This window comes from Neofelis nebulosa, chromosome 4 (genome assembly GCF_028018385.1).
Source record: "Neofelis nebulosa isolate mNeoNeb1 chromosome 4, mNeoNeb1.pri, whole genome shotgun sequence".
In the NCBI taxonomy this organism is placed as follows: Eukaryota; Metazoa; Chordata; class Mammalia; order Carnivora; family Felidae; genus Neofelis; species Neofelis nebulosa.
This window is the reverse complement of record NC_080785.1, coordinates 112,098,352-112,121,903: the sequence shown is the minus strand read 5'-3', so window position 1 is coordinate 112,121,903 and position 23,552 is coordinate 112,098,352. Positions and strand designations below refer to the sequence as shown.

The 23,552-nt window shown below is 47.8% G+C and overlaps 1 protein-coding gene across 3 annotated transcripts in view; it reads right to left on the bottom strand.

Moving 5' to 3' along the window:
- EEFSEC (eukaryotic elongation factor, selenocysteine-tRNA specific) overlaps positions 1-21,382 on the bottom strand; it is a 250,387-nt gene extending 229,005 nt beyond the window's left edge. The window contains exon 1 of one of the 3 annotated variants that reach the window (XM_058725799.1): positions 21,025-21,382. In XM_058725799.1, coding sequence (XP_058581782.1) covers positions 21,025-21,340 — 316 coding nt within the window. In that variant the 5' untranslated portion in view covers positions 21,341-21,382. The remainder of the gene's footprint in view (positions 1-21,024) is intronic. The other 2 variants (XM_058725798.1, XM_058725797.1) reach the window with 2 other exon arrangements.
- Between the last annotated feature and the right edge of the window lie 2,170 nt (positions 21,383-23,552).

Here is a 23,552-nt window from a genome sequence, read left to right as displayed (position 1 = left end):
TATGTTAGTTTAAAAACTAAAAAAAAAAAAAAAAAAAAAAAAAAAGTGTCATTGATATTTGATGTATTTGGAAATGTGCATGCCCAAAAGATAAACAGTAAATTCGGAAGGAAAAATGGCTTCCTCAATTGAAAGGAGAGCACCCCAACAAGTCTTTAGAAAAACTAAAGTTTTCTCAGTTTGTCCCCAGGCTTACACAAAGGTCTAGCTCAGGTCCTAAAAATACTAAGCTATTAAGGGGTGTTTTTCTTTGGTCCTGGTTTTAAAGTAGAGTTAACAAAAAAGAGTCTTCCAAAACTTACACATATTCACGTATAGACCTCTCCACAACACTGAATCAATGCTCTAACATGTTCATTTATACTACAGAAAAAACTACAGCATTTCAGGGAAGCCCACATTTATAGTTGGCAACGTAGAGTCACAAGAGACCAGGAGCCTTTATTATCAGTAGGAAAAGTAACGGTGATAACAATAACCATGTTTATTAAAAGCTTATCGGGTACCAGATATATTTCTCCTAATCCTTAAAATGGTTCTTTCCTCCTCTGCAGACCAGGAAGTCAAGGCCCAGAGAAGTGAAGCAATCTGCCCAAGATGATACAGCTAACAAATGCTGAAGCCGGCATTCAAATATTTAGTTTCTCTAAACCTCAAGCTTTAAAAATTGTATCATGTTTGCACTCATGCTGTTTTGTGCTGCTTTGTGGGGTTTTTTTTTCCTTCAGTACTGACACATAAATTGCCTCAAGCAAAGCTAAATCACATATTTTGGGGCACATCTGTATTCAGCAGTGATTGGCACCTATCCGCTTCCGAACACAAAACAAGCCAAGGCTTCCTGCAGACTGGTCTCTCCTGGTAGACAAAACACGCTGCTTTCTAACAAACCATTCACGTTTCTCTTCTGGTTTCTGTCCCGTCTTTCCCCATGGAGGGACTTCCTCCTCTTAGCTCCAACTGCACTCACAATGTTAATAGACACATCAATGTAAGTAAGTACTGATACTCTGATTACTTAAGTGTGTTAATTTAGTTTCTCCCCAACTACATTACCGCCAAGTTAAAAACAAGGCAAAAATCATATACTATCTACAGTATCAGACGCCACCCACCTAGCCTGCCTTCCCAAGCAAAAATAAGTGAGAATTCTGACGTGAGACTTCTGACAATGTTTTATTTTTAAAGATGAAAAGATCAAATCATATTTGGCTATGATCACCATCGCTTACACCATTTGTTGAGTATTTTATAGGTTACAGGCATGAAGGTAAGCACTATACATAGATGATCTCACCGGATTCTCACAAAAAACCTGCAAGGTGATTCTCCCCGTTTTGAAGATGACAAAACTGAGATTCAGAACAATGCATCATCACAATCTAACCTCAGAGCTGGGGCTTAAACCTAGGCCAGCATGCTGAATCTAGCTCTTTCCATGACTCCTTATAAATAAGCATAGCTACAAGTGTCAAAAGCCTCTGTTAAGGGAAAGAGGACCACAGTGCAAATCCAGGCCCCTTAGGGTGAGCACATCATGGACGCCAGAGGAGTATCCGTGTGCCTCACTGGGCCCCCCCACTGAACCCGTGTTCTCCCAAGTTGTGAAGAGAAGCCAGCCAGCTCCTCCTGGCACTAAGTTCCCCCAAAGCAGCAACTGTGTCTTCTTGAGCTTTCCAAAGCCCGCACTGTTGTCGGGCGGGCAGAGCCCACGTTGCTGGTACTCATGAAATGGTAAGCAGCTGTTGAATTTTACCAGCCCTCCCAAAGAACTTCCCCCAGCATCTGCCAGCCTCTACCTGGCCTGACACCAGGCCAGCTTCACCCAGAGGCCCGTGCCCATCTTTCTTTAAACCTTGCTCATCATGTCACCCCATCACCTACGGCCCTGGCTGCATAACAGTGGGACCGTGAGAGCTCCTGCTTGCTCCTCTTTACAGCACTCCTCACAAACCCCAAAACTAGCCATGGGGCTGGCACCTGGCACCTTCCTTTGAAAGCAACAGGAAACATTGAAGAATTTGAGACCAAAGACCACAGAAGAGGAAATAATTTCTGGCATTAGAGCATCTCCACAGCATGAGATTTAATCCCAGGCTCAGAACCTCAGAACGACTTGAAGAAAAGGGGGGTTTTGTTGCAGTACAAGTAGGGAAAGGAGGGGGAGGAGGGGAACAGAGAGGGGAGAAGAGAGAGGGGGAGGAGGAGGGGGGAGGAGAAGGAGGAGAAGGGGGAAGGGGAGGAGGAGAAGGGAGGGGAAAGGGGCAGAAGGGGGGAGGAGGAGGCGGAGGGGGAAGAGGGAGAAGAGAGGAGGGGGAGGGGGAAGAGGGAGAAGGGAGGAGGGGGAATGGGGGAGGAGGAGGAAGGAGGGGAAGAAGAAAAAGAAAGAAAAAGAAAAAGAAAGAATGCCGATGATGACATTAGACAGGAGAGAGGCCAGCTTTGTCCTGCATCCTGTTCAATAGCCAAGTAAAACAATGAATCTATTTTTTCCCTCCTCTTCTTTGCCTTAAAAAATTCAAGAATTTCATTTCCTTCTTTGAAACATAGCTCTTGCATAATTCCAGCGCTCTTTCCTGCTGTCTGCAGTGCTGAGGGAAGAGGGCGTTTGACTCTCCCCAGCGACCTCAGAAGTGGAGGCATTCCCGGGCCAAACCTTGCAGCGCGAGCCTGCAGGCCACAGTGGCCCTGGACACGGCTTCCACTCACTGCGCCTTTACCATGCACCCAGAAGGAGGCCGACTGCATCACAGTCCCTACTGCTAAGCCTAACTGCAAACCCCGGAGGCAGGCATCAGTCGTTTTTCATACGGGCAAAGAAACGGGTTCGGAAAAGCACAGTGTCCACATTCACGCACCAAGCTAGTGGAACAGCCAAAATTTCAGTTTAAATCTTGTCTTTCTGACTCTGGTGCGCAGGTCTACGGCACTGCAGCCTCTAAACTCTCTGGGAAGTTCTAGGAGGCAAAGTCTGAAGCCTCCTCTGGATTTCCTAAAGGCAGCTATTAATTAGGCATGACAAGCAAAGTATCGAAGTTTCCAGTGTTTGCAAACTTCAAAATGTTTACTGGCTCCAAAATACAAAAAGAAAATGGCAAAAACTGGAATTACTCAAAGTTGAATTAAATGTCTGTTAACATAGAAGAGGATGCCACCAGTACACTTAGGATTCAACGCCGACAGAAGCATGTATAAACTGTATTTTCTGTGGGATGTCAGCACATTTTATTTCTGTCCGGCTGCTTTCTGGGGAGGGGAGTAGCAGGGAGAGGATGGCTCAGGCCACAAAGGTCTTAGAGCAGCCCTCAGTTTCTCCGGCCCTTCTTACCGAAGAGCACTCCCACCGGACACGTGGGCAGACCCCGAGGAAACAGAGAGGGGCTGGCCTCTGAGAGTAGAGGCTGGGGCAAGCATTTCCTATGGGCAAGAGCTTTCCCAGCCTCTTTGGAGTTCCCATCCCCAAAAGACCGCTGGGCAAATGGGTCCATGCAGTCCCCCATCCATCTGAGAGACGGCCAGAGAGGCTGGAGCCAGCCAGACAGTGCCAGGCTGGCGCCCCTGGGCCCCTCTGCCATCATCCACATGTGGGCACAAATGACCCCTGGCACTATCTTCATCTGGGGACACCCTTTTCAGCAGCACTTCCTCTATTTCCAACTCTTCCACGGTATTGGTAAATATTGATAATTACCTCCAAATGCAAACGCGACGCAGTTTGTGTTTTGAAATGCGGATCATAATTCAAATTGGAAGCTGACACTAATCATTTGATGCTCACTTGAAAAGACCAGATAGGCTGTGCAGGAACATTTCAGTAGGGGGAATGATAAGGAGAAGGGAAATAAAAATTATTGGTATTTACTCAGCCTGCAATGCTTGTGGAAGGAAACTCTTTTAAAAGGGAGCACTTCAGAATGGTTATTCAATCTGAATTTTACAGATAGCACTGGAAATATTTTCTCACAGAATGCACTCTATCTCTACCATCATATCTCGCCGGTGTGCCGTTCACGTCTTTCATTGCAGGAATTCTCACTCAATTTTGCTCCATTATGAGCTGACGGTGACCCAGAGTATACAAGGCATTCAAGAATCTGACTGGAAATTACTACCAAGGAACATCTGTCCTATTCCCCGCTTGCCAACCCTGCCTTAGGGAGCAAAGATGGAAAACAACCCAGAATCCACACGCAGAAACAACTTTTCATTCCCCTTACAAACTAGGTTGCTTTGGAAATTGAGGGCTCCGGCATTTTTCAGAAATTATGTTCCTGGAAAAACATGGCGTGAGCCTCTTTTGAAAGCCTGCAGCTCAAAAACCTTCCTTTCCTACCCAGACCCTTCTAATAAAAGCCAGGACAGGAGCTTCACGGGGAAGCAAACGAGAAGGCCACCCGTGGTTCTCCTCACTCGGCACTGTCAGATTCAAATTCTGTACTAAATGCTACTGATCAATTAAAGACTGTGAGGATGTCATACACACTAATATATTCCACAGTGTATGCGGCATCTATCTTATGGACACACTCACTTTGGAAGATTTATGTTGCGATTAGAAAAGATTAGAAGAAGACATCTGATTTCATATAGGGCTAAGCCTGCAACCCAGCTTTTCTCGATGGCTATCAGGGAATCGGGGCGGTAGCATGGCACCCCCCCACCTAGATTTCATTTTGTCTTGTTGCAAATGCTCAGAGGGGCCGAGCAACAGACACGCTCAGTGAATCAAATAAAAGGATGCCTGTGTTTCTAGCCTCGTGTCCAACAACCACCCCCAATGCCCACGGGCTTATAATCGGTCAGGGTCGCAGGGATCAACATCACAGTAACCGCTCCCTACTATGTGCCACAAGTTTTGCAGACATTTTCTTTGATACAACCACGCCGTGCAAGATAATCACTTGCATGCCAGGTGTGCAAACAGGCTCAGAGAGGTGAAGGGGCACTGCCACTGGAACACGTGGCTCCTTCCATCTCACCATCCTGCCCTCCGTCACTTCAGGCATTTCCTTGGGGCGCTGGCCCTGGCTGCTGCTGTCGCTGTGCATCAAGCCCCGTTGAGTGTTAACCTGCTGGAGGTACCTGGTACCCGCAGTTCCAGGTTGGGGGGCGGCGGGGACAAAATAGGTGCGAGGATCCAATTCTGGCACAGGCTGCTAACTCGTGGGACAGGGGACTGCACACTTCTGTGGATCTCTCTGGCCTGAAAGCCTCCACAGAAGAGCACGTGAGAGTTGAAAACAGGCCAATCCTTATACAAAAGCAGACATGGCCTATTTCAGATAGTAGATTGTGCCCCCGGGAGGCAGAGAGATCACCTTGTTTTCTCTCCTGGAAATTCCTCGCTCTGGTTAATACCATGAACTTGCAGAGAAAGGTTGATAACTGGAGCCCACATCTTCGAATGTTTTAAAAGTTAAGTCAGATAATCTTTACACTGATGTGAAAGGGGGAGAATATACATTTGACCTCTTGCTTCAGACAAAAATCTTTCCATATGGTTTTTAATGAGAAAGCATTTGTTTTGCCTTCGCAACACTTTTTAACCTCTGCCGTCGTAGGTACAAGGCTGCAAACCGTACTTTCGTTTGATTAAAAAAAAAATAAAAAATAAACATTGAAAGAAACAATATTTTTCTTTTTAGAGAAAGAAAAGATAGCAAGCAGCTATTTTCTGGAAGGGTCAGGCGCTTAAAGGCATATATGGGAAGCCATCGTGGCTGTGGCTCACAGTTTATTTTGTCTTGAAAAAGTCCGAGGTCATTCTAACTATGCTGACCTGTTAACCTACACACTGATCATCTCCATCCGGGACCGTAAGCAAACACTGCCCTCTTGTGCACCGAACAGTCCCGAAGTCGGCATGGAGATGGGTTCTACCCACCGCCCCAGGGACGGCTTGCAATTGTACCACTGCCTCTTTGGGGCCTGGAGACGTGTCAGGAAAAGGATGACACACATCTGTTACCAGGGCGCTTGCTAAAATGTCCCCAGATTGCCTTCTGAGACAGATTTCGAGATAAGAGGAAGAGAGGAAGATTCAGCTGAAGAAATCAAACCAAAAATAACTAGAAAATATTCATTCCTCGAAAAGAAACTTCACTGGTTACCATGGCAAGTTTTCTCATTATGTACCTTAAAAACTTAGAAACGGCCAATGACTCTACAATAACAAGTATACAGTACTTCTTTTTTATCTGGGAAATATTTGTCAGGCAAAGAAATTCCATTTGATTCTAGAGGGGGAAAACAAGGGGGCATGGGAAACCCAGGTTGCTCTTTCTCAAAGGAATCCCCCAAAGTTCAGTGACATGGTCCGCTTCTCCTTTCTGAAAAACCCCAACCTGTTATAATTACCTGCAAACATTCCCCCAGCCTGAAGCCATGGCTGTCCCCAGAAGACCAAATTGGCTCTCAAGACAGCTTTAAAGAACATAAACTACTGTTCTCTTATTAAAGAACTTGACAAAAATCAAAGGCAGAAAAATGCCCACTCAAGTCTGAGGGCAGGCTAGGCCTGCTTGGCAGGAGCCCCAGGGTAAGGTCCTGGGCTCTAAGTGGGTCTCCAGCTCCAGTTCTGAACCATAAACCATTGAAATGTTGTAGCCACAACTCTACCCTTCCGGGCACAATCCAGGATGGGCCAGATCTCCTGCTGAACTCACTTTCAGGGGAGAAAAGGAAGGCAAAGTTTGCCCCCAGTGCAGTACCTTCCACCCAATGGGCACCCCAGAAGGAAAGGGGATGGAGAAAATATTTAGGGGAGTGTGTTTCAGGGGCTGTGGCCAGGACTCAGAAGGTGGGCTGGGTGCCAGCGACTTCAGCTACTTCACTTACTATCTCTGATATCCAGTGCTTGGTTTTAGTGCTTTCGGAATGTATCCTTAAACTTCACCTGGCTTGTAAATCACGATCAATGTTAAATGGCCAAACACGAGCACAGAATGGTGAAAACTGTCTAGTTCACTTTGTGCCAGGATTACCAGCCAACTCCTGTTTCCACTTCAGCCCCTCCCTCTATCATGGGAAGAAAATAAGGGGTACGGTACCAGAAACAGACAGGACTAAGGGTGGGTAAAGGCCAACAGGATGCAGGATGGCTACCCTGAGACCATTCACCTCCAGAAGGCTGGCAGTGTCCCTCCCCCCTGCTCTCTGTCCTCCTATCAGAATGATAAGACATACGGATGCTTTATCTTCCAGCCAAACCAAGACTGACGTGCACCTCAAGTATACATGTCCAGTAGGGCACCCCACACCAGGTCCCTTTTGTGGAAAACAGCTCTGACACAGTCAGCTAGAGTGACCCTCTCTCTTGTACCACAGCCCCTATCTTCCTCCTGCCTCAAAACCCTCCCATGTGCTACTCCCTCCCAGCACTCCAGCGGCCGGGACTCATGCTCAACCTTCCAATTTTAGCTCAACCTTTTCCTCAGAAAGGCCTTCCCTGGCCTCCAAATAAAGGAGATTCCCCATGTCCACTCGTGCGTCTCTGGGCATCCTCTAGCGTCCTTCACGGCACTATCACAATTTCCAGTTCTGTGCATTTCTGTGTACTTCCATAACGTCTGCCTCCCCCACTACCAGTGGCGAGCTCCCCGAAACCACAGCCACTTCTGCCTTGCTCACCAATGGAAACCCACTTCCTAATTGTACATTACTCTGAATTTGCTGAATGAATTAACTGATGTCATGACACACCTTTCCTTCTACAATGTCTGATCTTAAGAAGTACAGTCCCCTAGGACACTAGAATCCTGGGAAAAGCAATGAAAGAAAGCTGAGGAACCAAGCCAGGTGCTCGGACAGCCCCCAACCTGTTGCAAAGAGTAGGTGACAGAACAAACAAGAGCTGCCTGGACAGGGACTGGAAAAGTCAGGTCTCCGATGCTGCAACACCCAAGGTACCAGCCCCTGAAGCCCACAGGGGCCTAGGACTGTGAGGTCACACATTTTTAGGTGTCCTTTGGGCTTTCCTTCAAGAGAACACAAGAACTCAACGGTGAAACTGGCTAGCTGATGGGGGTGACACAGAGTCTCGGGGCAGGGGTGGGGACAGGACGGCAGGAGGAGTACCAATTCCCTACCTTCTTGCCTCAGGGAGCCCCCTTCTTTTTCCCCGGCAAGTTTCATATCATGCAAGCAGTTTGTAATGGTATGTGAGCCCCAAGTTCACAACTGTCTTCCCAAGTTCATAAGAACCTGGTGCTCCAGGGAGTTTACATTCAGGAGGAACTCCGGGCCCAAAGCTTGACCGGCACAGACAGGAACCTCTTTCTGTCATGTTGTCAACCAGACCTGGGTAAAGCCAGGGTCATCCGCTGGACAGCTAACATGCCCGATCTACCTCTGGGGGGCCTCCTTTCCCTTCACCTTCGAAGCCTACTTGCAGAACAATCGCTGGCACCGGCCACAGGCTTGCATTATGCTCATTTCCCCATCCCCAAGCTCTGGGGCAAGTTTAAAAGTCCTCGTCCTGTCTCAGAATCAGGTCTGAATTAATACCCTTCCTCAAAAGAACTCCAGTAGCAAAGTGAAAACAGACGCACTAGACAATGCCCTTTGAAAGCCCCAGCAGGGGCGACCGGTGACAATGCAGCCCCTGGCTCTGAAAGAAACCTTAAGGTTAAAGGTTCACAGAGGCAGAAGAATTACCAAAGTACAAGTTTGTTCAAATTTCCTCCGGCAGATTTAAACAACCAGGGTCAAGCTGAAGACTGCTGGCAAAAACCTATGAGACAACTCAGCCCCTTTGAACTGCGTGGAGAAAGGAAAATATACGGTCTGGGAGGGATCTATGTTATAGCTTTTAAAAATGATCTTGAAAAGGTCACCCCTGTTAACTCAAAATCAGCCCGTTGAAGGATGTTTGAAAACCGCTTCTCTAAAACAACAGGGCTGCCGGGCCCTCACCGTGTGCGGTGAGCAGCACTGAGGTCGCCGTGTTCCCGGCATTAGTGTGCTGACCCTCTGTGGGCCATGAAATTAACCATCAGCACGGCAGAAATCTGCTCTGAGTTAAACTACTTTGCTACGCAAAGTGGCCTGAAAATGAAATATGAGGACTGAACTTCCACTGAAAGATGAACTTGTCTAACCTCAAGGCAGGCTTCCTCAATATGAACTCTGTGTGGCCATTGGTTTCAAGCGCCACAGGAGGGTAGGTAATTGCCACAGGCAGTGGGAAATGACCCCTCCATCCATCCATCCATCCATCCATCCATTCCTTCATTCACTCATGTCTGCAGGCACCAAACATTTACTCAGGGCCAGGCCCTGTCCTGGGCCCCTGGAGACAGAGCTGAATGATAACAGTCTCCTGCCCTCAAAGGGATCAAGTCCAGTGGGAAACATAACCCAGTGTATAGAAAACGACAACAGATGGGGAGAAAATGAGATCCTGGGGTAGATAGGATGTCACAGGCCCTCAAATGAGGGTCACCTAATTTAGCTGGGGAAAGCCAACAGTGAGGCTTCCCAGGAAAGTGAACGCAGCCAGATGACACAGCATCGAGAGAGCATGGTGTCCGTCCAGAGACCTGCAAGTAGTTCGTTAATCCTGGATCCTGAGAGAGACAGAGAGACACACAGCCATCCGGAAGGACTGATGTCAGCCATGCTGAGGAGTTTGGCCTTTACACCAATGGAGAGCAACTCAAGACTTTCAAAACAGGGAGGTAAAATAACTCTATTAGCAATTTAGAAAGAGTTCTTGGCTACAGAGGGGAGGACAATTTCAAGAGGGGGTGCTGGAAGCAGAGAGACCGTGAAGGAACGTTGTCCTCATCCAGTCGAGGACTAACGGAGGCCTGTCTTAAGGGAGCAGCTGCAGTGACGGGGAAGCCTGAAGGACACGCAGGAGGGACAAGACTTGGTCACCAATTTATATGAAAGAGGACATACTGAGGATCATTTCAAAGGTCACACCACAGGAGAATGGAGGTATCATTCCCTGGGAAGGTGAGGAAGCGGAGAGGGTGGTCTTGAAGATGTGGAGCCTGAGGGCCTGTGATGTTCACTGCCGAGGAAACTAGCCCAATAAGCGGCTGGAGACACAGGTCCAGACCTTCATATTGAAATGTAATTAAAATTAAGTAAAATGAAAATTCCAGTTCCTTAGCTGCACTAGCCACAGAGCAAGTACTCATTAGCCACACGTAGCTCACAGCTACCATACTGAACGGTACCACCAGAGAACATTCCCATCATCACATCCCATCTGTAGGAAAGTGCCGATCAAGGCCCTGCAGACTTTTCTGAAAAACTGTCACTTGCAGTCAAAGTGTCTGTCAGCCCTCTCTTGGCCACGCTGAGTGCTGCTGGGAACAATGTCTGTGCTGGCAAACACCAGCTTCCATTCTCAGTCCTTCCATCTGTGCAAATGCTCAAGAGATGGAAGTCTTCTTATGTGGTCTTTTTTTCTCTAGAGCAGAAGTTCTGAGGACTCTCTCTGAACATGCCCTGGATCATCGTTTCAGAGAACAGTGAACACCGAGTCTGCAAGCGCATGCAGGGGCCTTTGGTGCTTATGGCACGCGGCCCTGAAAGCCACCCAGAAATGACCACAAGCAGAGCTAATTTTTTAAAGTGCCACGCCGCAATGTAACGGGGAAGACAGAGCTCTAGTCCTGGTGTCAGATGACCAAGGACATGCCACTGACCCTCCCTGAGCTTTAAGCAGCCCAAATAAATCTATGATAAAGAATGAAGCCATAAGGCCAGACAGGGCGGGTTCCTGAGGCCAAGCAGGTCAATGCTAGCAATTCCAAGCACTAATTTTACAAGAAAAAAAGTCAGGTTTATCTTTAGGTAGCACCTGTGTATGCCACCAAATAAATATCCTCAGGAAGTAGGTTAGAGACAAAGGAAATTATTTTAGTCTTCCTGAAGGCCCCAAGACAAGAGAGGCATCATCACAACATAAGAGATATGGAAAGAGGGAAAGTCAACTTCTCTCTCAACAGCAAAACTTGTTTCTTCTCCTGCCAAGAGAGGATCACCACATTAACGAAGTCCTCCCCACTCTCTCCCCACCCAACGAAGGCCACTTCAAAGCAGCAGGAGCCTAATCACACAGCACAAGAAAATAAAAGACCCAATTAACAAAAAACAAAACTCAAATAATCCGGGGGAGAATGGAAGCTGAAATCTCTGTTTTTGACAAATTGACTTGTATATAAACTGCTCCTCAGGAGCCACAGTTCCTACCAAAGTAGGCGTGGGCGAAGGCCTGAGAGCAGCACAAGCAAACCGGGGTCTCTGAAATCAGACTGGGTTCGACCCCCGCCGAGCCAGAGACTGGTCTCTGGAGTCTCATTTTTATGGGCTGTACAATATAGAGGGAAAGGCTCACCTCTGGCTGGCAGGGTGGAGAGAGAAAATCAAGGGTCTAGAACAGTGGCCAGCAAACAATAGATGTTCCCAAAACGTCCATTCCCCATCTTTCCTTCTGAGAGACAGACCTTCCTCAGCTCTGCTCTGCACTCCCCCGTCGGCAACACCAGAGCCACAACTTTCCCCCTGATGGTGTCCATCCTGCCTATGGTTGCTCTCCCTCTCCCTGCCAGATCTGGAAGCCCAGACCACTTGCCACAGGCCCTCTTCTCAGACTCTTTAAAAGCCAGCAGGATCTCTCGGCTTAAAACCCACCCACCTGCCTCCAACAACAGACTCTCCAAGCTCCTGAGTTCTGGAGCCCAAGGGTCTCTGCAGCTCAGCCTCTCATCCTGCCTCTTCCCTGTGAGCTCTACACTCCAGCCCTCCCTTCTCCCCTGTGTGTCTGTCCACTCCAAGTCCTGGAGCAGGAAAGCCTCCCATCTTCCCCACTGGGAAAATCTCAGCCATCCTTCAAAGCTCTGACAAGACAGCCCCTCCTCCTAACTCGCCCATGACCCTCATGCCCGGCCTTATCTCCTCCCACTTCTCCTGCTGACTGACTGCCCTCTTCTTCGGCCAAGTTTGCTCTCACACCTCTGACTGATCAGGCTGCTCCCTGGGTCTGCTCTGCCCTTTCTTTTTCTCTGCCTGGAAAACCTCCAGGTCAGCCTTCCAGGTCCAGCCCCGGGGTCCCCTCCTGGGGGATGCCCTTTCGGCCTGTCCCAAGCAGAGGCACTCACACCTTAAGCTCCTCTTTTATAAAGCCCTTCTGATTCTGCATCTTGTCTCAACTGGCTGTTGGCACTTCCTACTCTTCCCTGGCCCTCTGGACTGTGAGCTCCTTGAAGACAGGCACATCTGTATCTGCCCTCACATCCGACAGAGTGTACAACAGATGCCTGTAGAGTCTCTGAATAAATGGGGGAAAACACCAAATAACAGTTCCATCTGATCCTCTCCCACCACATGGGTTGACAAGTCCTCAAAATGGGGGCTACAAGCCCAAATGTCTATGGGGCCCAAGCAATCTGAAGAGCACACGCCCCTTCTACTCGGTTCCAGGACTGTGCCACCACGCTAGAGTGTGAAAATCTTCTTGTATTTCTAAAGAAGCCAGGAATCTGGGTCATTAAATGAGGTCACCTGATTTTTTTTTTTAATTTTAAATATTAGATGGGCCACCAAAACACATCTGCAGGCCAGATCCCAGACAAGACCCTAACGTGAGAGGAGACCCTACCACGGGATGAACAGACAGGATGACCCATCTCTGGCCAGGCACTAAGGACAGAAATGGGCAGATCCAGGAACAGGTCCACAGGGACCCCAACAGGCCTTCCATACACAAGCAAATGGCACTTACTAGACACTTACCTTAGCCCAGATAACGTGTTGGGTATGTTTAATCCTCTCAACATATATTCATTTACTTAATTCAATTCAACTCAATTATTTACTTAACTCAAACGTTTTTGTTTTTGTTTTTTAATTTGAGAGAGAGAGAGCATGAGTAAGGGAAAGGGAGAAACAGACAATTTCAATCAGGCTCCACACTCAGCATGGAGCCCAACAGAGGGCTTGATCCCACAACCCTGGGATCATGACCTCAGCAGAAATCAAGAGTCAAACACTCAACTGATTGAGATAACCCACAGAATGGAAGAAAATATCTGCCAATCATCCATCCGTCCGTCCGTCCATCATGTATCTGGTATCCAGAGTACACGAAGAAATCTTACAGCTCAATAATAAAAACCAAATAACCCAATTAAAAGATGGGCAAGGCATCAGACAATTCTCCCAAGATCACTAGCCATCAGGGAAATGCAAACAAAAGCCACGACGAGCTACCACTTCACACCCACCAAGATGGCTACAATCCAAAACACTGACAATAACAAGTATTGGTAAGGATGTACAGACACTGGACCCTTGAACGCGGCTGGTGGGAATGTGAAGTGACTTGCCTGCCGTGGAAGACTGTCTGCCAGTTCCTCGATAAGTAGAAATAGTTACTCTCTGACCCAGCAGTTCCATTTGCAGACATACACCTAAGGGGATAAACATGCACGTCCACACAAAGACTCGTACACAAATGTTCATAGCAGGATTATCCATAATTGCCAAAAAATGACAACGACCCAGACATCCTTCAGCTGATGAATGGATTAAAAAGCAGTCTATCCATACAGTGGAATACTATTCAGCCATAACAAGCAACGAAGTACAGCTGCAGAAGCAGCTGGGGAGTTACTGTTTAACCCGTATAGACTTTCAGTTTTTTTAAGTTGGAGAGTTCTAGAGACAGATGCCATTGAACTATAAACTTAAAAATGGTTAGATGGTAAATTTTATGTAATGTTGACTTTACCACAATTAAAAATAAACTAAGAAAATATTCTTTAAAAAAGGAACAAAGTGTATATACTTCACGCTACAACATGGATGAGCCTTGAAAGCATCACACTGAGCAAAAGAAACCAGATACAAAAGGCCACGTATTAGAGGATTCCACTTTTATGAAATGTCCAGAAAAGGTAAATCTGTGGACATTAGGCAGCTGCCTAGGCCTAGGGGAGGGGAAAATGGAGAGTGACTGGTAATGAGCATGGGTTTCTTTCTGTAGTGATGAAAATATTCTCAACTTCAATTGTGGCAACGTCTGTTCACGATTCTGTGTGAATATATTGAAGACCACCAAAGTATACATGTGAAATGACACATTTTACAGTATGTGAGATATGTAGCTCGATAAAAATGTTTACAAACATTACTGAGTATCCACTATGTGTTAGGCCCTGAACTGGCCCCGGAGCTACAGAGACAATTCAGACGCTGTCCCTGACCCTGCGAGGTCTTCAGACACATGGGAACGATAGAGGGAAGCCAGCCATCACAGCAGAGCAGGAGACACACGAGGTGCCATCTGAGCCAGACCCTAGAAGGGCTCATTCCTGTTCCTTGCCCCACCCTGAGGCCATCTCAGGAATGCCAGGCTCCACCTCACCAGGACACAGGCCTCCGGTTTACCCAGAGCTCCAGACCCTGTCACCTTGGGCACAGTCTCAAAGGGGACAGACTCGAGCTCCATGACAAGGGTGCCCCATCCCCAGCTTGTTCGAGGCTCCAGCCAACAAAAGAATGACCAAGCAGGGAATATGTCTCAGGGCTTCATTTACGGGTTGTTTCCCGGGACGCCTGCCCAAATCTTATTCCAACCTGGATGAAGTGATTTTGAAGAAAAACCCAGGAGACAAAGAAGATAGGAAACAAAGGAGATGTTAAGCAAAAAGTTTAAAAGCAATTAATTTTAAATGATTACAGCTTTACCAAAAGCTGTGGCTACGATTTCCTTCTGACTTTGATTATAACCTTCCAGCAAAATATTTGCCTCCAGAAGGCAAAGTCTTTGCATTATTTTCTATTCCTAGCATGACTACAAAAATATTCTTTGATTTAACATTTGATATGTTTTGTTCTCAAGGGCAAGCCCCATGAGAAGAAAAATGTACCCCAACAGAATGAAATATGACTACCTGCTTCCATTTTTCTTTCCTGTTGGTTCCTGCTCAAATATTCTGCATTAATTTAAACTCAAGGCTGTGTCTCTGATGTTGTGTTACTCCCACACTGTCATCCAAACCAAAGCAAAGTCACCCACTGTCCAGCACTAAGAGAAAGTGTGGCAAACAAAGCTCAACTTGAGAGTCTCCTAGAGACAGCTAAAGGCACTCCAACTTGGAAGGAGATCAGGAGGGGTCAGAGAGTGATAAGGTAGCAGGCAAAACAGAGCAACTTGTATTTGAATATAGGCACACTTGGCACTGAGGGCAGCCGACTTCCTGCTGGACAGAACGAGGTTTTAGGCACATGAGCACAAGAGACACCAGTACTGGCCTCAGTTTCACTCGATGGTAGAGGGCATCCCAGAATGGACACCGGAGAGGGGAATCTGCCGTTATGGTGCACACCTTTTAACAAAGAAGAGAAAATAAAAGGCAGCCGTCCCTGAGTGAGCACGAAGGTAAGGGAACTAAGGCCTGGCGGATCCTAGGAGCAAAAGGAGTTAAGATTAAAGAAGCATTTCCATTTATATCGACTCCTTTAAATAGGTCTCAATATTTCAGGACACACATATATGAATACCATAATATAACATAATGTATTTCTACACCAAATCATAAGAAGACGAGAGGCAGAGAAAACCAAAATTGGGTTTTTTGTTTGGTTGGCTGGTTTTACATTAGAATAATGCCCAAATTCCTTGTGCAGCCAGGCCCCTTTGCTGTCTCTGCTTATAGAGCCAGCACACTGCTTTCTGGGCAGATGCCCAAATGGTAAGGTAAAAAATCTGGTCGAAAACACACATTCATTCACACACCTTGGTTCACGGGTCCAAAGAGAGCATTTCAGACAGACTGCAGAAAGACTGCAGGACACATTCCTCGATAAAACAAGCCAGAGGGACAAGCACTTTCTCCACATCAGCACCAAGAGGCACGGAGTTGGAAAAACAGAGAAAGAAGGCAAAGTAGCAGTAAGTTTTACAAAGAATGTTTTCTCCCAGGCTGCGGAGACAAAGAGCCCCAGGGCTGCTGACTGTTTTCCCTCCAAAGAGAGTAACCAAGTCAGACTTAGAAGGCTTTGGCAGCTCTCATAGGCTCCAGCCAGGCAGGGCCCAGAGAGGGTCCAAGCCCTGCAGGAAGCAGCGCTTAAACGGTGGGCAGAGGAGGCGAGGGATCAGGGCGACAAGTCGTGGCAGAAGAGCTGCTGTTCATTAACAACTGGAACAAAAGACCAGGAGACAATACACTGTTAATCCTAGCAGCCACCAGAGGACTATAAATTGCCAAGCCAAGATACCAGCATTTTTCAGCTCTCCTCTTTCCTGCCAGAGTTAGATTGAGGATGGGTCCAAGTCCCTCACCCCCCACCCAAGTCTTTAAAACATACATTACTGAATCTTTTTGAAGTTCTAACCCTGAAAGATTTATACCCTAAAATGGATTAGAGAAAAATACTGCCCTGAGACACTACTGCAGGGGGCTGCAGTGGATGGATACACTTTTTCATTCCCATTGAGAATGCCAGAGTAGGAGCTGTGTGGTCAGACTCACATGGGTTCAAACCCAGCTCTGACACTTACGAACTACACTTCCTGACTTCTCTGAGCCTGATTTTTCATCTGTAAAATGGGAATATCACCTCTTACCTCACAAGACTGCTTTGAGTGTTAAAAGAAAAAAAAAAAGAAAAAACCCATAGCATAAGGGCAGCACTAAATAAATGCGGAGTATTACTGTCACTATTAACCTCCCCAGTACCACAGGAGTTTTATCTATGGCCACATGGACCAAGGAGATAAAGCCCAATTTTCTCTAAGTTAAGAAAGGATTCTTTTGGGTAGTGAAAGCACTTTGCGGGGGAGGGGAGCAATGGGATTAAAGAGAACAGGCTTTAATATAAGATATATTAAACTTCAGAGATATCATCGTGGAACTCAGACAATCATTCTAATTTCCTCCTACTGGGGATAATGTATTCAGCAAAGAGTCTAAATCATTCACAGCAAGCCAGGAACTCCAACAGGAGCCCAATCTTCCAGCAATCCCAGGTTTAGGTGCAGTCCCTGCTGTCAGTAGGAGTTCTTGCCCGGCAATGTTGCATAGTTCCAAAGCTCAGGCCCGATCCTGTCACAACCCTGCTTTAAAAGCCTTCCAAGAGCCTTAGGAGAAATCTACACTAAGGGCCTAATCTAAGCCCAACACTTACCACTCTATAGGATCTGGCCCACTAACCCTTCTACCTTCATCTTCGACATGCCTCCCTACACGCCACGCTGGTTTCCAGACACAACTAAACGGTAGCAGTTATCTCTGACTCTAAACAGACAAAAAGGCGGGTTTAAGTCACAGATCCTTCCTTGCCCAGGCATTTCCTCCACTAGGAAGGCTCTTCGTTCCCTATCACATCCTATACCCCACCCACAGCAAAGTGCTTTTGGCCTGTATGCCAAAAGCTCTGATAGGTCACTCTGCACATTTGACAATGCCCCCTCCCCAGCTCTGCTGTTAGCTCCCAGAGGGAGGGAAAAGAATCAACATGGATAGTGTACCTACTACAGGCCAGGCTCCATGCTGATTGCCTTCTGTCCACTAACCCATGAAGAAAGTTCTTTGCTCACTGTTACCATCCCGCCCAGGAACTGGTACACAGCTTCATCCGTTCAAACTAACCAAATTGCCTATCACACACCAGGCTCTGACCCAAACGCTAAGAATATGTTGGGGAAGAAGACAGACATGATTCCTATTCTATTCTCATGGAGGACAGAGACAATCAACAAGTAAACACATCAGAAATACCAGATGGTAAAAAGGGCTGTAAGGAAATAAAACAGGGACATGAGAAAGTACATGGGGGAGAGAGCTGAGGATACTCTAGCTAGGCCAGTCAGAGGAGCCCTCTCTGAGGTGACACTCGAGCTAAGATATAAATGAGAAGCCAGATGTACCAAACAGAGGGAACAGCAGGTACAAAGACTGGCCCATTCAATAAGTAGAAATGAGGTCAGTGAGACTAAAGGTGGGGGGCAAGGGACGATGCTCAGAGGAAGACAGAGGCCCAACCGTAGGTTCTGTGGCCCACAAAGAAGAGGCTGGGTTTTACTCGAAGCACAAGAGAAGTCACTGGGAAGTGTTGGAGCTGAGGGTTGACATGATCTGATGAGCCTCTGAAGATGGAGTTCACTGCCTACGGCGTGGAAATGGAGGGCAAACAGGTGAGAAGTGCAGGCCCAGCATTGTAGGAGTCCAGCTGTCAGAAGCAGGGACTCAGCCACTGGAGCCGTCTCATGAAGGCAGAGATGGCTGTGGATTTATGAGTTAGGATGATAAGCAATGGTATTAACCAGATCCAGGTTAGCAGCAGCAGAGTCAGGTAAACACCAGCCCAGGGCACTTTACTTCCCAAGCCTCGGTTTCTTTATCTGAAAAACAGGCACCCCTTAGGGTTGTTGCACACATGCAAGTTCTTAGCAACAAGCATGGGCCAGAGCAAGTACTCAAATGTGCGTGTCCTTCCCCTCATTTTTCCTCATTTCTCCGAAAAGGGTGGGAATCTGCTCTATTGAAGGAAGGATAGTGGCAGCCTCGGTCTCACCATTCTACTGCGTTCAGGTCACATTTTAACGCCTATAAGAAGATAAGGAAAGTCTCCTCACTCAGGAAGTAAGAAGAGCCACAATGTAGGTACAAGAAGAGAAAAAAAAAAATCCCTCTTCTTTTATTCTACAGTTTTACAACTGTAGGAGACCTGCTAACTGTAGACCAAACTAAGGACCTGCCAAATCCTTGGGGGTTATCATTTGGTTATATGGGATAAGGCTGGTGCATGAAACATTTTGTCCTACAAAGAGGCTCTTCATAAATGCATACGTTAGAAGGGGGCAGGGGTAGTGTGAAGTGACATGGGGAAGCAGGTGAAAGAGCTCCAGCTTTGGGATCAGGAGGACCTGGGCTGTGCTATTTACCAGCAGCCTTCCCACAGTCCCAATTTCTTCAGCTATTAAATGGAAACCGCCAAACTCCTTGCAGGGTTCGCCCGGGAAGTGGCAAACACACGAGAAAAGCAAAGCCAAAATAAAGAACCGCATGTGCTAGTGTGCAGAACCTCCAAAATTAGGTTCCGTGGTCACACAGTAAAGGAGAAAGCCAGATCTCAAGCCTGGCTCTGACTCCAAAAGTATGTCCTTCGCTATTCACCTACACTAGTCACTAAAAAAAAAAAAAAAAAAAAAAAAAAAAAAAGTGCCTTCTTGCCTTTTATTTTAACCTGTCTCTTCCATCTCCAACCTAGACTGGCTCAGAGTACATGTCTTAAAATGTGATTGGATATGATTGACCAAACAGAATTCAGTTATAAGGAGGGGGGAAGAGAAAAGGGTAGTCATCTGATGACTGAGACATGAATTGAAGACTTTAGGCAGAGCGACCTTGGGCAGGGCCCTTCTCTGAGCCTTCATTTCCTCTACTGTAAAATGGAGTAATGACCTCAGACTGCCTACAGAATGGAACAACTGGTAGGGAACAGAGATGAAAGTACTTAACACACTCATCACTGCAGCTGGGACCCCATAGGCCCAGCGACCAATGAAGCCATCTGCCACCAAGCCAATGAAACTATCTTCCTAAAGTATATTTCCATATGTGCTTGTAGGTATAGACAATATCATATCATTGGAAGGAAACAAAAGGCAATGGAAACAAGGTAACCAAGTACTAGGGTCAGCAGTGAAGAAAAAGACTTCTTTTAGCTATACACCCTTGTGTGCCATGTGCTTATACGAATTCTTCATTTTCATCTGAAAAACAGAACAAGTTTTAAAGCCCTGTCCATAGATTTAACTGTGGCAAAATGCGTCCAGAAAAATAATCCACAAAGGTATGATAGCAGCTTCCTCTGGAGAAATAGGAGAGGTCATTAGGGGACTTTTGCCTAATTTGTAATGGTGTATTTCACAAGCAGAATGTATTTATGTATTATCTGTATAATTAAAAATTAATTAAATGGTACATCTTCTAAGGGCATTTCGGCAGTACCCATTATGACTGAAAATGCACTCTGCCCTTTGCCCCAAACCAGTTCAGTTTCAGGAGCTAATTCTACAGATATGTTAGCACCCCCACCAGACTTGTTCTAGAAAATTCACCGAAGCATCATTAGCAAAAACTGGAAACGAGATAAATGTCCATCATTAAGAGTTAAGAAAACGTTGGTACAAGCGCACGAAGGAATTTTATATGACCTTTAAAAATTATGTAGCTTTGGGGAGCCTAGGTGGCTCAGTCGGTTAAGCGTCCGACTTCAGCTCAGGTCACGATCTCGCTGTCCGTGAGTTCGAGCCCCGCATCGGGCTCTGGGCTGATGGCTCAGAGCCTGGAGCCTGCTTCCGATTCTGTGTCTCCCTCTCTCTCTGCCCCTCCCCCGTTCATGCTCTCTCTCTCTCTGTCTCAAAAATAAATAAACTTAAAAAAAAAAATTACGTAGCTTTGTGTGTACTGACATGGAACTCTTCGCGTTGAGTAAAATAGTGTATATGGTGTTACCATTTTGTGAAGAAAAGGAAGAGAAAGGGGGTTTACACACACACGGGTATGCTTGTTCTTACGTGGTTTTTCTGAAATGATACAAGGAACGGGGAACAGCGGCTGACTCTGGAAATGGGAACCAGGAGACCAAAGAACTGAAGAGTGGAGACTTCTTTTTTTGACACTTTTGACATATACCCTTTTTGCAGTCTTTGTGTTTTCTTACTAGTTCGTGTATTACAAACTTATCTTCTAAAAAAAAATTAATAAACCAAAAAAACAAAACCAAAAACTTTAGGGAAGGCACCTTCCTGCGCGGTCGTTGTGGGTGGTTAGAGCTTCCAAGTCAGCCGGGCCACGAGTTCCAGTCCCAGGGCCTCCGCTCCCTTGCTGCGGAGCCTCGGGCGCGTCCCGTCCGCCTCTCGCGACCTGGGTGGCCCCGGCCGTGAGGTGAGGCCACCTCCCTTCCCCGGCAGCGGCTCGGGCGAGCTCGGACCACGGGGCCCGGCCGCTCCGCCCAGCGTCCCCGAGCCCGGCTCCCGCCCCGGCCCGCGCTCACCGCCAATGATGGTCCGGATGAGGGAGGCGTGCCCGGGGCAGTCGACCAGCGTGACCTGAAGCTGCGGCTCGCCGGGCTCGGGCTCGGCTCCGGGCGCCGCCGGGGGCGCGGGCAGCGCCGCCCGCAGGCGCGCGGGCAGAGGCACCGAGAAGCACGAGAAGCCCAAGTCGAGCGTGATGCCGCGCTCGCGGCTCTGCGGCTGCTTGTCGAAGGCGGCGGTGGAGGCCGTGGTGCTCAGCGCCCGCGCCAGCGCCGTCTTGCCGCTGTCGATGTGGCCCAGCACGCCCACGTTCACGTTCACCCGCCGCCCTGCCATGCCGCCGCCGCCGCCGCCGCCCGCCCGGCCCGCCCCTCCCGCGGCCGCCGCTGCGGTCCGGCCGGTTAAGCCGCCCCCCCGCAACCCTCGCGCCGGGCACGCCCGTTCCGGCCCCGAAGCTTCCGCCCTCTCGGCGCCCGCGGGCGCTGCCTGGCACTGGAGGAGAGAGCCCCGGGGTCGAACTTGACCAGGGTCGCCGACCGTGAGGCTGTACTCTCACCTGGCTCCTGCCCCCCGAAGCCTCGAGGAGTCCAAGATTGGGTGGATCCGTCCATCCATCCATTCATTCATTTTAACAAGCCCTTGTCAATTGCCCCCTGGGTACCAGGCACTGCTTATTCACGGTACTAGGATACGGCGCTCTCTCCACGTTACACTGTATTTGGGCAGGGGTGGGAGTCAGACACTAAATAGGTGAGCCTGGAACCAGACCCTTTCAGAAAGTGAGAAGCCTTCCAGGGAAAATAAAAGCAGAGATTAAAAGGACTAGAGCACCAGGGGAAGGGAGGACAGCTAATTTACAATAAACGGTCAGGGAAGACCTCTCTCCAGTTGCTGACTGAGCCGAGGCTGGAATGTTGAGAAGGAGCCAGCCCTGGGAGAATCTGGGAAAGACTTAGAAGAGGAAGGGCTGTCATCTTCTGACCCTGGAAGTCTATAGCCTGGCCTCAGGACAGGCTGTAGAGCTCCAAATTGTATGTAAAATGTTATGTGCATGTGCTTGTACTGGGGAGTACATAACTCAAGAGATGCTTGAAGTGTCTGGAACCACTTAAAAGGTTGTCAACCACGGTCACGGTCACCAACCAGGGTTCACAAGCAGGTGTCTTCACTGGCTAGGCACCTGACTCAAGGAGAGAGATTAGCAAGACTAAAACTCTTGGACTTAAAATGCCAGCAAGTGTGGAGACTGGAGACAGGAACAGCATGTGCCGCATAGAGGAAGCCACTGCTCACCTCCAGACAATTGGTACCAGGCAGGAATGCTAGCCCAGCATCGCCCATCTTCCCATTTTTCAAGAGAAGGGAGCATTTCTATATGAAATCTGACTTTTTACATGTCAACAACTAATTTAGCTTTTAATTGAAACACTATGGTAGGTAGCCAAGCACAGAATCTACTCCATTCTGCCTGACCGCCAGTTTGTCGTCTGTAATGAGCTAGGCCGTGCTCTGATACATTCACACTTGCCAGTAACTGCTCCCTGATGCCTCCTGTGGTCCAGGCCCTGCATTAGCAGCAACAGGGTCCCCGAGGTAAACAGACACGGTTGGTCAGTCCATCCTGCTGCATGGGGAAGAGGAGGGCATGTGTTAGGATAGCTAACACCAAGCAACTGCCACTTGAGAAAACACGTGCACAACATAGGATGAAGACGGAGGGCAGGGGTTTAGAGAAGGGCCAGATAAGACACTTTGGTCAGACTCACTGGTGGAAAAGGTACTGCTAGGTGCTTGCACACAAAATACCCAGACAGAAAAGAAGCCGCATGGTAATCTTACTCTGAATATGTCTTTCCCAGTATAGTTTTAGTTTGAACATGTGGCCTTCTAATTTTTTTTAATGTTTATTTATTTTTGAGAGACAGAGAGACAGAGCATGAGCAGGGGAAGGGCAGAGAAAGAGAGGGAGACACAGAATCCAAAGCAGGCTCCAGGTTCTGAGCTGCCAGCACAGAGCCCAACGTGGGGGTCGAACCCACGAACTGCGAGATCATGACCTGAGCCGAATTCAGACGCTTAACTGAGCCACCCAGGTGCCTCCGAACATGTGGCCTTCTAAAATGTCGCAGGCAAAAGCTCTGGAGAGTCAATTATAGGCTGTGATACTGTGATTTATAATAAGAAATATTTTAGGGACGCATGGGTGACTCGGTTAAGTGTCTAACTCTTGGTTTTGGCTCAGGTCATGATTTCACAGATTCATGGGTTCAGCCCCGCGTTGGGCTCTGCCCTGGCAGCTGGGATCCTGTTTGGGATTCTTGGTATCACTTGCTCTCTGCCCCTCCCCCACTGGTGCTATCTCTTGTCTCTCTCAAAATAAATACATAAACTTAATAAGAAAAAGAAGTATTTATTTCATAGGGTGCCTGGGTGGCTCAGTCAGTTGAGCATCTGACTTTAGTTCAGGTCGTGATCTCAGGGTTCGTGGGTTCAAGCCCTGCGTTGGGCTCTATGCCATCAGCACAGAGTCCACCTTGGATCCTCTGTC